Raw genomic sequence first — 17,850 nt, 5'->3', positions numbered from 1 at the left:
GACGTAGGGAGTACAATGGGGTGTGTGCAGTGGTTTCTTGAGTTGAAGAATTTGACAGCAACTATGAAGTGGTCTGTATTGGAGGGTGATTCTTGAAGGTCTGGGGTTTCAGCAATTTTGTGGGTAGAATCTCAGAGTAAGGACTTTTCTTTATTATTTTTTTTATTGACACTCATACTTTGGTTGCTACGTCTACCCACAGCTCCTGTGGAAGCTCGGGAGACAGGGATTCTGAAGTTGTCATGATTACAGCACTCAGTTAGCAAAATAGATATATTGCCCAGGACATGAAGGAACAGTGAAGGATTTGTCTTTCCTGCGGTTCAAATTGTAGGTTAAAAGAATGAGGCTATCATTTAAAGGAGATGGGGAAATAAGTTAAAGACAAGACACCTCACAGAGATAAAGAGGAATCAAGGGCATGGTTAAGAAACAGGCATTGCATTTATGGGAATAATCAAATAACCTCAGGAGCAAAAATCCACATTCAAATAACATTTCCCTCCATCCCAGGTCTGATAACAAACCAGCAAGCAAAGCATAAGCAAATTCTGCAGATAGGAACATGCAAAATCAAAATTTAGCTAGGGTTAATTTGCATCCGTAGAGAGGTATTTTCTTGCATCAGACAATAGTGAGGCCAGGAATGTATTTTCTACTTGGAAATTATTGCAGAGATTCTGGGTCTGTGTACAGGAAGATACTTTGGAGTGGAAGAATGATACCCAGCCAAGTCACTGTTTTCTTCATGACCATCTATCTGCTCGAGTCCTTGACAATAATTGTGCAGAGCAGCATAATTGTTGCGGTGCTGAGCAGAGAGTGGGTGCAGGTCAAAAGGCTGTCACCTGTGGACATGATTCTCATCAGCCTGGGCTTCTGCCGCTGCTTTCTACAGTGGTCATCAGTGCTGCACAACTTTTGCTCCTATTTCAACCCTGACGATGACCTTTGGTACATAGCAATCATCTGGGAATTTACTAATACTCTTACATTCTGGTTAACCAGCTTGCTTGCTGTCGTCTACTGTGTCAAAGTCTCTTCCTTCACCTACGCCATCTTCCTCTGGCTGAGATGGAGAATTTTGAGACTGATTCCCCGGCTGTTGCTGGGCTCTCTGATGATTTCCTGTGTGACGATTATTGTTTCAGCTATTAAACATTACATCAAGAGTCAGTTAATCTTGCAATTACCTGGAAACATCACGAAGACAGAGACACTTACGACATTCCTGGAAAAATATTACATAGGTCAGCATCTGGCAATGTTGTTCATTCCTTTCCTCCTCTTCCTGACCTCCACCATCTTGCTCATAGCCTCATTGTGCCAACACTTGAGGCAGATACGACATCATGACACTGGCCACAGCAACTCCAGCATGAAAGCTCATGCCACTGCCCTGAGGTTTCTTGCCTTCTTCCTCATCTTTTTCACCTCTTACTTTTTGACCATAATCATCTCCACTAAATACATCCTAAGGCATAAGACTTCCTGGTTCTGGGCCGGCGAAACTATCATCTATGCTACAGTCTCTATTCATTTAACTTCACTAATGCTGAGTAGGCCTACGTTGAAAAAGGTTTTAAAGGTAAACTGCTGTGGCCCAAAGCTGCCTGAGTCTCCAGATACAGCAAGACCCTAAGCCAATGGGAGCTTGCATTGATGCAACTAATACCAACAACCAGCTTTACTCTTCACAATCCTATGTGATAGGCACAGAGTGCGCGTGCCCTCTCCCTCCTCCACCACTGCTGCCTCCTTCTTCTGCTGCTCCTGGTGCTGCCTGTGTGCTCTTTTGGTGCGGACCTGGTACCTCTTTTGTGAAAACTCTGGCTCTCGCTATGGCCGATGAAAAGCCCAAGGAAGGAGTCAAAACTGAGAACAACGATCATATTAATTTGAAGGTGGCCGGGCAGAATGGTTCTGTGGTGCAGTTTAAGATTAAGAGGCATGGACCACTTAGTAATCTAATGAAAGCCTATTGTGAACGACAGGGTTTGTCAATGAGGCAGATCAGATTCTGATTTGACAGGCAGCCTATCAATGAAGCAGACACACCTGCACATTTGAAAATGGAGGATGAAGATACAATTGATGTGTTCCAGCAGCAGACAGGAGGGGTCTACTAAAAAGGGATCCTGCTACTTTACTCCAGAACTCTGTGCCTCCAGACCAAGAAGACATTCTCAATTAGAAAACTGCAATTTGGTTTCAACACATCTGACTACTACAGTATAGTTTTCTCTGTTCTTTCATTTTCCCCTCCCCCATTCCTATTGTACATAAAGTAACTGATGTATGTGCACAAGCATTTGAATTTTTTTTTAACTAAATGGCCAATGGTATGCTTTGATCTACATCAAATGAGATGGGATGGGGGAAAAAAAATACTGGTTCTGTGAAAACAACCCCTTTCTCCATTAGTGGCATGCTCATCCAGCTCTTATCTTTATATTCCAGTAAGTTATTTTGCTCTGACTGTTTAACAAAAAAAGAACAACATAAAAATTCTTGCATACCTTGTTTGATTGGAGAATTTTAAAGTTTTTCATTTGTCATTGAATAACCAAGAACAATTTTATAACTTTTTTGTACATAGCTGCTACATGTAGGGTAATCTGTCTTTAAGTAGGGATGAATTACTCTAAAAAAATGAATCCTAGATAGTTTTCCCTTCAAGTCAAGTGTCTTGTTATTTAAATAAACTTCTTGTTTAAAATAAAAAAATATAGAAAAAACCATCCTATGTGATAGTAATGTTCCCTAAATACAAGCAAGACCAAGCAAGCCTCACTCTCTTCCATTCCCACAGCCATTCATCTCTAAACAGCCAGTCTTTCTCTATACTATGCCACTCCTATCTTTTCCTCTCCACAGTCCCCAGGTTGGTCGCAACTTTCTCATGACTTCCCCATCTCTCCTCAGTCTTTTCAATCTCTGGAGTTTTACTCCCAGTGTATTCTACACAAGAGAGCCAAAATCATGATGTCCATTCATTATATTTATTTTATCCTTTTCATGACTGCCAATTGCTTCACACATTAATAGAAATAGCTTCCCCACAATAATTTATTTCCTACACCCTGAAGGTTCTCCATGCTAAGGTCTCAATTAATCAATTTTTCTAAATTTAGTCAGGAAAATGTCTGACCATCTTCCTTTCTCTCTGTTCTTTCTGGACCTTTATCCAATGGCATAACTTTTCTTATTTGTATCTCTTCCACACAATGTGACATTTTTCCTTTAAAACTCAAGTCAAAATTTAACTCTTCTTTCGTTTTCATTTGTCAAGACATTATATTCTCCCCAGAACAGCAAACTACATACCCAATCTAGATTCTTCCTAGAACATCTCCAAATATTGGCAACTTAACTGCCTCAATTGCATATGGTTTCCATTGGCAGGATTCTTACCTCTCAATTGTACTACAGTTTGGAATAAATTATCTAGAAAGATTCCCAGATTGAGACTTAGCTGGGTTTCTTCCAGATATAACCCAGCTGTCATTTGGGAACTCTTCTAACTTCATAAAATTTGAGTGACATTGGCTTAAACTCTCTATACTCTTTTCTTTCTTCCTCTGCAACAATTCAAAATCCTCCCAAATTGACAAGAATATAGGAGCCATATAATAATCTATTATAAACCACCTATGGGACTTTTCTGTTCTTTATAAGTCCTTTTCTGTTTCCCCAATCTCCTTTTCCCTTCAGCTTATCTCAAACCCTGTTTCTTGTAGGACTTCATCTCACTATCTCCCCATGGCATCTCTCTCATCATTTCTGTCTTCTTCACCCTCACCTACTAGCAAAAAGGATCTTGGTCACAGCCAAATCCCAGGCTTTTGGGTCTCAGCTTCCATCTGCTTCAGGCATTTATTAGGATGTTTTCCAAAAGACAGCTTCATCTCTTAAGGCTTCCTGGTACCAGAAGTTAAGAATATAATTTTTATTCTCCTTTCATATATGTATTGGGCATATCTGGACACTGAACTTCTGGATCTGCCATTAGAAGACTAAAACACATCTGGAGGGAAAACCATCCTATGGGGAAAGGAATGGAGGTATATCAAGCTTGACTATGAAAGGAACACGTAGGCCCTGGAGTGGAAATTTCTGATCTGGTTTTGGGTCTATCTCTCTGATTTATCTCCCTGTCAAATCATCCCTTGAGTTAATACTTGAAACTGAGGGTGTGAAATATAAGTACAAACAGAAATACCACTGTAACCAAAGACACTGTGCCAATTGGCACATCTCAGCAGCATCTTTACCATTGCACAGAAAGGGGAGTAAAGCCTATTTTCCCACTTTGCAGCAGCTCGCCATGCAGCCTTGGCATCTCCCAAGCTCCAGTGGTTGAACTATAGAAGAAGGTGGGATGGAACCTGGTGGATGCAGTGATGTCTGTGGAGCAGAATCATAACTAGATGATGTGGGACTGAGGAGAAATAAAAGGTAGGTATCAGCATTGAGTTATCTGCCCAGAGACTTCTGGGAATGCTTAGTAGGATAGTGAGGAGGTGGGTTGCAAGAGTATAGTCTCCTGACAGTGTAAGTGGGACAGAGGCCAGTGAAATTTGAATTACTGCTATTGATCATTTGCATCCACATTGTGCCTGTTCTAAAATCTCATATATGATAAGGGCCTAATCTCCAAAATTTATAGGGAACTCATACAACTTAACAAAAGGAAGATAAGTAATCCAATCAAAAAATGGGCAAAGGATCTAAATAGACACTTTGCAAAAGGGGACATTCAGAAAGCCAAGAGACATATGAAAACATGCTCAAAGTCACTAATCATCTGAGAGATGCAAATCAAAGCAGCAATGAGGTACCATCTCACACCTGTCAGAATGGCTATCATCAAAAAATCAATAAACGACAAGTGCTGGAGAGAATGCGGAGAAAAAGGAACACTCGTGCACTGCTGGTGGGGATGCAGACTGGTGCAGCCACTATAAAAGACAGTATGGAGTTTCCTCAATAAACTAAAAATGGAACTCCCATTTGACCATGTGATCCCACTCCTAGGATTATATCCCAAGAAACCAGAAACACCAATCAGAAAGGATATATGCACCCATATGTTCATAGCAGCACAATTCACCATAGCTAAGATCTGGAAACAGCCTAAGTGCCCATCAGTAGATGAATGGATTAGAAAACTGTGGTACATCTATACGATGGAATACTATGCTGCTGTAAAAAAGAAGGAACTCTAACCATTTGCAACAGTATGGATAGAACTGGAGAGCATTATGCTAAGTGAAATAAGCCAGTCATGATCTCACTCATTCATGGATAATAAAGACCATTATAAACTTATGAACAATAATAGATACAGAGGCAGAGCTGCCTCAAACAGACTATCAAACTGTAGTGGGAAGGCCGGGGAGGGTTGGGGGGCAGGAGGGAGGGGGATAAGAGATCAACCGAATGACTTGTATGCATGCATATAAGCATAACCAATGGACATAAAACACTGGGGGTAGTGGAGTCCGGGGGATTGTCAAGGGCAGGGAAAAAAAAAGGACACATATTTAATACCCTTTGTAATACTTTAAGCAATAAAACAATAAAAAAATAAAATAAAATAAAATAAAATCTCAGGTAGCTGGAAGAAACTGTTTCCTTTATATAAGTAGAGAATGGGGGAAGTATGAATCTCCCATCCTCCACTACTATAAACACAGAGACTTTCTTCCAGAATCTGTTAAATATTTGTAATACTCTCACTGTATTCTTTTTCATAAAGTGAAATGGAAAACTTATCCTGGATGAGTATTAGAGGAAGTTAGGGGGAATCCAGAAATTAAAAAAAATAATAATAACAGAAATAATATCTACCTCTTATCTTTGGGGCACCTAATAATTCACAAAGAGCTTTTACATATATTTTCAACTTAAAGGGCAGGTCAAGATTATTCAATCCAACTCAGCTAGAAAACAGACCTAAGGAAGTCAAATGAATTACTGAAATTCACCAGACTGATTAATATCATCCCTAAGAACGAAAGAAAAAGGAGAGGAAAGCAGGGGATGCATTTTAAAGAAGCAAAGAGTTTAAATTTGGGGAAAGATGGTTAGGATTTAAAGGTAGGTGCACTTAGAAAGATGAACAACACCTCCAATGCTTGGACTAAGAACAAGGACATTCTTTTGAGTTTGAGTAGCTTGAATGAATTTCAGGCACTAAGAGGCTATGCACCTGTGTTTTCTAATTGGTAAACATCCTGCCCTGTAACACTTATTAACACTCATGCAAAAAGTGTGCTGCATGATAACTCAGAACATACAGGGAGCAGAAGATAAAGACGGTTGTGTCCCTGGTTTTAGGAGCAAATATCAGGGCACTTGTGAGGGGCCAAGTTAAATTTGTCAGGAGTTATGTGACTTCTATAGCCCAGCATATGTATGCAAACATATATAAATCATATATACATCAAATATTGCCAACTGGAAAGTAACCCCCCAGCCTTCACACAATGTCCCATGTGGAGGAGACTGGTAAAAATGGTGAATTCTTGGAGGAACCAAGATGGCGGCATAGGTAAACACCTGTACTTGCTGCCTCTCACAACCACATCAATTTACAACTAAAAGAGAGAACAACTATCATCCAGAACTGTGGGAAAGCTGGCTGAGCGGAAGTTCTACAACTAAAGAGGTAAAGAAGAAAGCACATTAAGACTGGTAGGAGGTGCGGAGGCGCAGAACGGGCTGGCACCCGGGTGCACTGCTTTTTTCATTGGAAGGGAGAAACAAGCTCCCCCTTGCTCTAAATTCCAGTTCTGGGAGAGACTCTGGGAGACTCAGACACATACGGGGAGAAACTGGACTGTCTGCTTTGGGACAGGAACATGAGGGTGGCTTTCTTTCAGATGGAGGTGCATGCAGCCATCATTGCTCCTGTGCCAGGACCTCATCGGTGAAGGGCTGACTGGCAACCATTGATGTTTGCTCCACCCTGGTGATTCCCTGAGACCACGCCCCACCCAAGTTACAACCCCACCCAAGCTGTGCGCAGCAACTTTTGCATATGAATGGCCTGTCCTTTCTCAGCCTAAAACCTGTCAAAGAGGAAGTAGATGGGTCAGGGAGCACCAAAGCAATTAATCTGGCAGCAGCAGCCCACCTTGCTACACAGTTGGGCCTTGTCTGGGCACTTCCAAACCCGATACAAAGAGGAGGAATCTGCAGATCTCTCTGTAGTTCCTGCTGGGCTGCCCCAGGCAGTTGCTGACTTGCATCTCCTTGGAAATCCAAGAGCCAGTGTACCCAGTGGTCAGTATGAGGACATACCATATTACAACTCTACACATGCAGAAGTGACACACTCAAGGAGCAGAGTCAGTGAGCACCAAAGCCCCAATGAAGCAAGTCCTGCCCCATAAGGGTGTCTCCTGCACAGGAGCTCTTCTATTATAGACACAAGGAAGCAGCCAAAATGCAGAGATAAAGAAACATGTCACAAATGAAAGAAATGGATTAAAGCAAAATACTGGATATAGAGTTCAAAACCACAGTTATAAGGTTACTCAAGAATCTTCAAGAAACCTCCGAGGAACTTAGTGAGAACTTCAAGGATCTTAGTGAGAATACCAAAAAAAAAAACCAGAAAAGGACCAGTCAGAAATTAAGCATACACTGACTGATATAAAGAATAATATACAGAGATTCAACAGTACACTAGAGGATATCAAAAATCAAATCAAAGATTTGAAATATGAGGAAGAAAAAACACCCAACTGGAAGAGCAAAAAGAAAAAATAATTCAAAAATATGAAGATAGTGTAAGAAGCCTCTGGGACAACTACAAGCGTACCAACATCTGAATTATGGGGGTGCCAGAAGAAGAGAGAGAGCAAGATATTGAAAACCTATTTGAAGAAATAATGACAGAAAACATCCCCTACCTGGTGAAAGAAATAGACTTACAAGTCCAGGAAGCTCAGAGAACCCAAAACAAAAGGAATCCAAAGAGGACCACACCAAGACACATCATAATTAAAATGCCAAGGGCAAAAGACAAAGAGAGAATCTTAAAAGCAGCAAGAGAAAAACAGTTAGTTACCTACAAGGGAGCACCCATATGACTGTCAGCTGATTTCTCAACAGAATCTTTGCAGGCCAGAAGGGAGTGGAAAGAAATATTCAAAGTGATGAATAGCAAGAACCTACAACCAAGATTATTCTACCCAGCAAAGCTATCATTTAGAATTGAAGGTCTGATAAAGAGCTTCACAGTCAAGAAATAGCTAAAGGAGTTCATCACCATCAAACCAGTATTATATGAAATGCTGAAGGGTATTCTTTAAGAAGAGGAAGGAGAAGAAAAAGGTAAAGATAAAAAATTATGACAACAAAGTGACAACAAATACATATCTATCAAGTGAATCTAAAAATCAAATGAATAAAAAATCTGATGAACAGAACAAACTGGTAAATATAATAGAATCAGGGGCATAGAAAGGGAGTGGACTGACAATTCTCAGGGGGGAAAAGGGTGTGGTGGATGCAGAAAGAGATTGAACAAAGAGCTTACAGCTATGGATGAGGACAGTGAGGGGTCCAGGGCCTGATGGGTTGGGAACCATGTGGAGGGGAGCTATGGGGGGAAAAAGAGAAACATCTGTAATAATCTGAACAATAAAGATTTAAAAAAAAATAATGAATTCTTGGTAGCACCTGACATGAAGTTTGTTCCTAATTAGACACACCACAAAATTTATTTAGTGGATATTTGTATGCCCCTTCCCATGCCTACTGTCCATGTTACATGGGTTCAAAAACTTCAGTTGCACCATTTGCCTATTTAGGGGCCTAGTATTCAAGGATTTTCAAGATCTGCGTCTGAACTACTGGCCCAGCCTTAACTTCCAATAATCTCCAACATAAGCCCAAGTGTTTGCACCCAATGCATCTGCTCCTTGTTTCCTGAATATCCATGCATAGCTCTACGTCGTCATATTTGCTGATGCCATTCACTTGACTTGGCACTAAATGTAAGCTCTATCACACTAGTAAATTTCTCTTCCCTTTACCTCTTTTTTTTTATTATTACAATATAATGGATATGCAACACTGTAAGTTTAAGGCATACAACATGTAAATTTGATATCGTTATATATCAAACTATGATTCCCACCATAGTGTTAGGTAGCAGCTCCATCACATCACATAATTATCATTTCTTTTTTTGTGGTGAGAACATTTAAGATATAGTCATGTGATCTCACGCATATGGGGAATCTAATGAGCAAAATAAACTGATGAACAAAATAGATCCAGAGACATAGAAGCATGAAACAGACTGTTTAGTCTCAGAGGGAAGGTGTGGGAGGGTGGGAAGAGATATACCAAAGAACCTGTATTCATAAATGCTTAACTCGTGGTCTGACAATAGGATGGTGAAGGCCTGGGGTGGAGGGCAGGGATGGGCTAGAAGAGGTCAAATGAGGGAAAAATGGGAACATCTGTAATACTTTCAACAATAAAGATATTTAAAAAATATAGTCACTTAGCAATTTTCAAGTATCTATACTAATAAAAGCCTAGGTGGTCCTCACGCCCTCACGTGTGACATCGTCAGAAGATGGCTGCCACAAGATAGCTGCCACAAGATGGCCATGCGCACAGTGGAGGCAGGGCCCGGCGGCCACTCCACATGGTGAGGCCTAGGGGCCCCGTGGCTCCATGCGACAGGATTCCGGTCCCAGTAGAGGAGGCAGGTCACAACAGGGGAGGGCGGTTGGGGGAGATCGGGCTGGCCAGGGAGGGCAGTTGGGGCTGATCGGGCTGGCAGGGGAGCAGTTAAGGGGTGATCAAATTGGAAGGCAGAGCAGTTAGGGGCAATCAGGCAGGTAGGCAGGTAAGTGGTTGGGAGCCAGCAGTCCTGGATTGTGAAGGGATACCAGATTGGAGAGGGTGTAGGCTGGGCTGAGGGACACCCCCCGCCGGTGCACGAATTTCACACATTGGGCCACTAGTATAATATGGTATTGTTGACTATAATCACAGTGCTGTGCATTAGATTCCCAGAACCTATTTATCTTCTTAACTGCAACTTTGTACCCTTTGACCAATATATTCCAAATTCCCCCATGCTCCAGCCCCTGGGTACCAGCATTCTACTCTGTACAGGCTTGACTTTTAATTATTCCAAATCTAAGCAATATTATACAGTATTAGTCTTTCTCTGTCTGGCATCACATCTTCAGGCCCATTCATATTGTTGCAAATAACAGGATTTATTCCCTTCTTTCTCATGGTTGGATAATGTGTGTGAGAGAGAGAGAGAGAGAGAGAGAGAGAGAGAGAGAGAGAGAGAGAGAGATCTTCATAAGTAGAGAATAGGAAAAGAACAAATTTTGGTAGGGATTGCATTGAATCTATAGATAGCTTTGGGTAGTATGGGCATTTTAGCAATACTAATTCTTCCAATTCATGTACACAGAATATTTCCAGTTTTTTGTATCTTCTTCCATTTTTTTCATCAAAATCTTGTAGTTTTCAGTGTACAGATCATTCACCTCTTTGATTAAATATATTTCTAAGTATTTTATTATTTTTGGTGCTATTAGGAATGAGATTATTTTCTTTATTTCTCATTAAATAGTTCATTGTTAGTGTACAGAGTCATAACTGATTCTTGTATGTTGCATGTGCATCCTACAACTTCACCAAATTCATTGATTGGTTCCAACAGTTTTTTGGTTGAGTCTTTAGGATTTTCTATTTATAAAATTATAGCATCTGCAAATAAAGACAATTTTACTTCTTCCTTTCAAATTTAGTTGCCTTTTATTTCTTTATTTCACCTTTATCTTATTCCAGCACTACTAGTATGTTGAATGAGAGCAATAAAAGTGAGCACCCTTGTCTTGTTTCTGATCTTACAGGAAAAATTTTCAATCTTTACGGTTGATCATGATTTTAGCTGTGGGTTTGCCACATATAACCTTTATTATATTGAGGTATGTTCCTTATATACACAATTTGCTTAGGGGGGGTTATCATAAAAAGATGGTGGATGTTGTCAAATGCTTGATCTGCATCTATTGGGATAATATTTTGATTTTTATATTGCATTATATTAATAAGGTTTATCACTTTTATTGATTTGTATATGTTGAGTCATCTTTGCATTCCAGGGATAAATCCCACTTGATCTTGGTGTGTGATCCTTTTAATGTGCTGATAAAGTTGGTTTGCCAGTATTTTGTTGAGGATTTTTGCATCTATATTCATCAGTGTTCTTGTCTGGTTTTAGTATCTGGGTAATGTTGGCCTCATAAAATAAGTTTGAAAGCATTCCCTCCTCTTCAATTTATTGGAAGTGTTTGAAAAGATTGGTGTTAATTCTTCTTTAAATGTTTGGCAGAATTCACCAGTAAAAACACCTGGTCGTGGGCTTTTCTTTCTTGGGACTCTTTTTTCTTTATTACTGATTTAATCTCCTTATTCATTATTGATCTGTTCATATACTCTTCATGACTCAGTCTTGGTAACTTTCATATTTCTAGGAATTTCTCCCTTACTTCTAGGTAACCCATTTGTTGGCATATAATTGTTCTTAATAGCTTCTTATGATTCTATATATTTCTGTGGTATCAGTTGTAATGTCTCCTATTTCATTTCTGATTTTGTCTTCTCTCTTTTTTCTTAGTCTAGCTAAAGATTTGTCAATTTTATCTATTAAAAAAACAGCTCTCAGTTTTGTTGATCTTTCCTATTGTATTTCTAGTTTCTCTTTCATTTATTTTTGCTGTGATCTTTGTTGTTTTTCCTTCTGCTTACTCTGGCCTTATTTTGTTCTTCTTTTCCTAGTTCTTTGAGGTGTAAAGGTAGGTTGAGATCTTTCTTTTCTTAATAAATACATTTATCACTTTAAACTTCCCTATAAGAAAGAGGCTATGGGTTTCACAATGGGGCAAGAGCTGAGAGGAGTTCAGCAGAGAAGTGTCCCTTCCTTATCAATGAATGGTTGAGTTCCATAGTCCTCTCAGGCTCCTGAAGAACAGGAAACAGCCTGCATTTGGACTCCTTTCCCAACAGAGGGCACCAATGGCCAGATTACAATAGCACCAGTCAATTAACACTTCAATTTTATTTCTTCCACCTCCTCAACTCCATAGTCCTATAAAGGCAAGAATAAGAGGCAGTAGAGGAGTGAAAAATTGAATTCTCACTTTCTTCCCTGCTAATCCCCAACCTCTATGTTAGAGCTCCGATAGGGGGAAAGATGAAGACTTTAATTAGATATAACATTAATGTTTTGATTTAGACTCTTTATAATCTGCACACAACAAATCTGTGGAATCTATAATGCCATTAAGAGATGGGAAAGAATGAATGATCTCTGGAATATGTTTGAAGGCATTGGTTAAAGAAAAACTTTTTTCATTGGAGCTCAGTCTATCCAATCAATTTATTGCATGATACATAAAAGTCAGGAAGGTGCTAAATAACTTCACATTTTCTCTGAGATTTCTCATCAGATACTGTGTATTACATTCCCCTTATAAAATGATCCTGAGATAAATTCCTTTCTCAGGAGCTAAACCAAAGACTAAGGTAAGAGCTTACCTGTGATGATCCTTCGTTTTCCAGCCATAGCGGACCTTATGATTCTCTCTACCTAAATCCAGATAGAGCAGCCTTAAGTTGTGGGCTTGATCACAATACCTTTGCACACAGTAATGGGGAACCCAAGAATTTACAAATTTGATAGCTTTAGATGCATAGTTGATAGGCTTGGTAATTAACTCAGGTAGAAAGCTATTGTTCCAGGGACTAGAATGTATGAGTGGACCTGCCTGACTTCAGGAGACCTGCAAGCAATTCGACCTTTGTGCCCCCGGAGGACTGCAAGTGACCAAGACATTATCTAAGCCATTGTGCTCCAGGGAGAGAACATCAGCTGCCCAGGGTACAAAGAATCACCCGTCAGAAGATGAAGAGTCACTCTGAAAAGCACCCACTGCAGCTTTTGTCTGATGAACCTTTTCTCCTAAATTCCAAACCATTTACCTACGCTTTTCTTCTCCTTATAAAAAAGGCTGGCTTGAGATGAGATGTAAGACAGTCTTTTAAGGTACATAACCCGCCATCTTCTCAGATTGCCAGCCATCTGAATAAAGAGCCCATAAAGATTCAATCCTTGCCCCTACATATCGGCTCTGGTAGTGACGGGCAGCACAAACTCTGATTTTCCTGGTTTCAATAGGAATTCAAGAGCAAAACACTGAGTTCTGCTGTTTGCGTTTCTATTTTATTAATGGTGTTGTTTTGTGTCAATGGTCCTCATTGTTCGTGCATTCCTACTATAAATTGCGGTAAGTTCTTTCCGGAAATTGGTCTTAGGGAAGATAAAGAAAGAGCAAGAAATGAAAGAAAGGCTCCAAAGATAATAGTATAAGTAGCATTGTCCCAATAAAACAATCATGACATAACTGCAATTGTAAACCAATTTTTAAAAATTACCCAGGTTTACTTTTATTCTAGAAATGCACATTAAAGAAAAGAGTTTGGGAACTCTTTCATATGAAGCCTAGATGATTATCTACTTAAAATCAGTATAAAATACTTTATTCCTGTGACTATTATAATCTCAAAATGCTTCGTAATCATAGGGGGAAATGCATCTTCTCTTGCCTTTCTAGACAGAGTTTTTAATAGACTCTTTGAGACTCATTTGTAATCTATTAGTCATGTCTCAAACTCCAAAAACAACATTTTAAAAAAATTACTTATTTTTTTAATAAAACGTACAAAATTTTTCCTAAGCATGAATTCTCTTTTTGCTAGTTTTGGTGACAAGGATATATAGTTGTAGAAACTATATTGCAGTGCCAAGTTTCTTCAAATATTATCCTTTCTAATAAAAGAGAAACATGGTAATTGGCATACAACCGCTACCCTTCCCATTGGCTAATCAGGGCGATATGCAAATTAACTGTCAGCCAAGATGGCGGCTGGCAGCCAGGCAGCTTGAAACTAACATGAGGCTTGCTTGCTTCAGTGATGGAGGAAACCAACGTTCCCCGCCTGCCTTGCAGGCCTCTGAGCCTGCAGTTTGAAACATTTTAATAAATATAGAAGCTAAACAAAACCCCAGAAACCAGCTTTCAGTGAGCTAAGATCTCAGAGCTGGCGTCAGAGCTGGAGTTATACACTGTTTCGAACCGAAACAAACCAGATACCTACTTTCAGCAGTGGAGGCCTAAGAGCTGGAGCCTCAGAGCTAAAGCTGGCCCAGAATTAAAAAAAGAAAAAGAAAAAAAGGAGCCGTTGGGAGCTTCCGTCACCCGCCAGCCTGAAAACAGCCCTCAGCCCCTCACCCAGACTGGCCAGGCACCCCAGTGGGGACCCCCACCCTGAAGGGTGTGTGACCAGCTACAAACAGCCCTCAGCCCCTCACCCAGGCTGGCCAGGCACCCCAGTGGGGACCCCCACCCTGAATGGTGTGTGACCAGCTGCAAACAGCCATCATCCCCTCACCCAGGCTGGCCAGGCACCCCAGTGGGGACCCCCCACCCTGATTCAGGACACCCTTCAGGGCAAACCAGCCAGCCCCACCCATGCACCAGGTCTCTACCCTATATAGTAAAAGGGTAATATGCCTCCCAGCACCGGGATCAGCGGAGCCAAGAGGCCTCCCGGCACCGGGATCAGTGTGACAGGGGGCAGCGCCCAAACCCCCTGATCGCCCTGCAGCTCTGTGTGTGACAAGGGGTGGGGCCACAACCTCCTTATCGGCCCTGCTCTGTTTGTGACAGGGGAAGGGGCCCCAAACTCCTGATCAGCCCTGCTCTGTGCCTGATACGGGGGAGCTCCCCAACCTCTGATCGCCTGCGGCTCTGTGTGTGACAGGGTGTGGCACCCCAACCCGCCCCCCCCCCCCCCACGGTCCCTGCTCTGTGTGTGACAGGGTAGAGCCATAACCTCCCCATCGGCCCTGCCCTGAGTGTGAGAGTGGCGGTGCCCCAACCCCGTGATCGGCCCTGCTCTGTGGGTGATAGAGGGTGGTGCCACAACCCTCCTCCCCCACGGGCCCTGCTCTGTGTGTGATGGGGTAGAGCCATAACCTCCCCATCGGCCCTGCCCTGAGTGTGACAGTGGCAGCATCCCAACCCCCTGATCCGCCCTGCTCTGTGTGTGACAGGGGGCAGCGCCCCAACTCCCCTATTGGCCCTACTCTCTGAGTGACAGGGGGGAGCTCCTCAACCCCCTGATGGGTCCTGCTCTGTGTGTGACAGGGTAAGGAGCCCCAAACCCCCTGATGGGCCCTGCTCTGTGCGTGACAGGGGATGGCGCCGCAATCTCCCCATCGACCCTGCCTTGAGTGTGACAGGGGGGGCGGTGCCCCAACCCCCCAATCGGCCCTACCCTGAGCGTGACTGGGGGTGGCATCGCAACCTCCTGAATTAACCAAAAAATAGGTGGGTAAACGTCTTCAAATCAATCTAGGCCAGATTGTAACATGTTACGCAAAAAGAGGTAAAACAGGTCTTGAAATGAACTTATAACAAAAAGATAAATTTGAATGTCATTATGTTTGTCCCAGTCTGCCCGGGTTTGGGGAACTCACTGAGATGAAATATGGCTCCAGCAGCAAAGGTGTCTGGGAAATGTTGGATTCAATTCTCTGTAGCCTCAGGCTTGCCTGATTACACAGCAAACCTGAACGCCAGCCAAAGACAAGCATCGTGTCCCCAGGAAGGAGCTTAATGAATGTATAGCTGCCTGATGCATTGCTCTCTCTGGTGGTCTACGTAACTACGCACCATATGGTTTTGATGTTCACCCCTTATAAAAAAGAGACCCTGTCCTGAAACAAATGTGGATTCTTCCCAGCCGACCACCACTGAGAGCAGCTTCTTTGCTAGTGTCTGTAAGTTTCTCCTATTAAAGCTCTTACGAATTTGAATAAAGCTATGAATCAGTTCTTCGGGATGATTCTGACTGTTGGGGCTTTCCACCAACACCATGCTAGCGGGATGTTTGGTCAAACAATGTAAAGCTTTCTAGTCTTATTGACAAGACCTTCAAACTATTATCTGAGAGATTTGTCATAAGGTCATATGAATCCTTACAGTTTTTGTTCTACAGCTCTCACATCATTATGATTTGGCATTTTATGATATGATAATCTATGACTATATCCCTAAGTAGACATAAAAGGAAAATTCCTACCCTGGCCAGTGTATCTTAGTGGTTAGAGCATCAGCCTGGTCACCTAAGAGTCATGTCAATTCCTGGTCAAGAGCATGTAGTATCTGGGTTGCAGGTTTGATACCCAGCCCTGGTTGGGGTATGTGTGGGAGACAACTAATCAATGTGTGTCTCTCACATTGGTGTTTCTCTCTCTCTCTCTCTCTCTCTCTCTCTCTCTCTCTCTCTCTCTCTCTCCCCCTTCCTCCCTTCCTTCCACTCTCTCTAAAAAATCAATGGAAAAAAATCCTTTGGTGAGGAATAACAAAGAAAAAAAAAGAAAATTTCTAGGTCCTAAAATATGGGGATAGGTAAAAAGAGAATGTGTAATATACATGACTATGGCACAGCAAGACTTTCAGGACCCAGGTCCTATACATTAAGACAGGTGGCTGAGCCTGGCCAGCGTGGCTTAGTGGTCGAGCGTTGACCTATGAACCCAGGAGGTCACAGTTTGATTCCCAGTCAGGGCACATGCCCAGGTTGTGGGCTCCATCCCCAGTGCGGAGTGTGCAGAAGGCAGCTGATCAATGATTCTCTTTCATCATTGATGTTTCTCTCTTTCTCTTCCTCTCCCTTCTTCTCTGAAGTCAATAAAAATCTTTAAAAGAAAAATAAAAGACAGGTGGCTGGTACCGTAACCAAACAAAATATTCATCCACCCAGCACCAGCTGAGTCAAACACTAAACATCGAGAATTGCAGTACAGAATTAGATTTGTTTTATTGGTAGTGCTACACAAAGAAGCTACACAAGTTCAAAAGCCCAAACTTAGTTTTAAAGGGTGAAAATGGGGGTAAAGTTCTTCAATAAATGTTCAGTTTATGGGTATCTTCTGATTGGTTGGAGCTGGAGTAACAAAGAGATATTTTAGGAGTTCTGGTGATCAATCCTCCAGTACCCGGTAGTCTGGGGTTTATGTGACTGTGGTCAGTACTGGTACGTAGTTTTCTATCTAGTGGAGGTTTTGCAAAAAAAAAACTCAAGGTGCGCATCAATGTTTTCTGTAATTCCAGTGCCCCCAAACCCTGATTTATGTCTGAAAAAAATTGACTTAAGTAAATGTAAGGAAGAGAGACTCAGGTCTGGTTTTTCTTCAAGCAAGAAACTTGGGGGAGGGGTCATGAAGGGATTCTGGCTGGGTTTCAGTACTCCACACAGACTGCTCACCACTCTAAGAGCATCCCCTGAGAAATACAAGAGAAAGCTACACTCACACTGTCTCTGATATTGTCATCATGTTTTTGATACTTGACAAATATTGTTATATTGGTATCTATGAAGTTCATTTCTGCCATCTTCATACCTAAGTATGTTTCAGATTCTTTACCTAGGATTATGATCATACCTAACTTGAATGTAGGCAGAAATTCCCCTAACATCTTGTCATTTAACATACGTGCTTATCCCCATCTCAGTCACATCTGTCTCAGTTTCAAGGTATGAGTTAGTTTCTCAACTTGACCAGAGAAATGGGGCCAGAGAAATGGACCCATAAAATTGAGCAGTTCCTTGAAGGTGATGACCTCACTAAGATATTATTTTGAGAATAATCCTGCCATATTTGGGATTATTACTGTCACTGTCTAGGTTACTTCTTTGTTATAGGCAACAAAATTTATTCTAGAT

At 41.5% G+C, this 17,850-nt stretch overlaps 1 protein-coding gene and 1 pseudogene across 2 annotated transcripts; both read left to right on the top strand.

Moving 5' to 3' along the window:
- Positions 1–718: 718 nt before the first annotated feature.
- On the top strand, positions 719–1,642 carry LOC308527312 (taste receptor type 2 member 16-like; the record flags this gene model as incomplete). Its single annotated transcript, XM_081102634.1, has 1 exon — positions 719–1,642. The coding sequence occupies one exon, from the start codon at positions 719–721 to the stop codon at positions 1,640–1,642; it is 924 nt and encodes a 307-aa protein (XP_080958760.1).
- A 199-nt stretch (positions 1,643–1,841) lies between these two features.
- On the top strand, positions 1,842–2,129 carry LOC308527415 (small ubiquitin-related modifier 2-like; annotated as a pseudogene). The gene has a single exon. The product of its transcript is annotated as a small ubiquitin-related modifier 2-like (transcript).
- Positions 2,130–17,850: the final 15,721 nt, after the last annotated feature.

The sequence above is a fragment of the Myotis nattereri genome (genome assembly GCF_964212035.1).
Source record: "Myotis nattereri genome assembly, chromosome: 11".
Lineage (NCBI taxonomy): Eukaryota > Metazoa > Chordata > Mammalia > Chiroptera > Vespertilionidae > Myotis > Myotis nattereri.
Note: the sequence above shows the minus strand (reverse complement) of the source record. Positions and strands in the feature narration are given on the sequence as shown.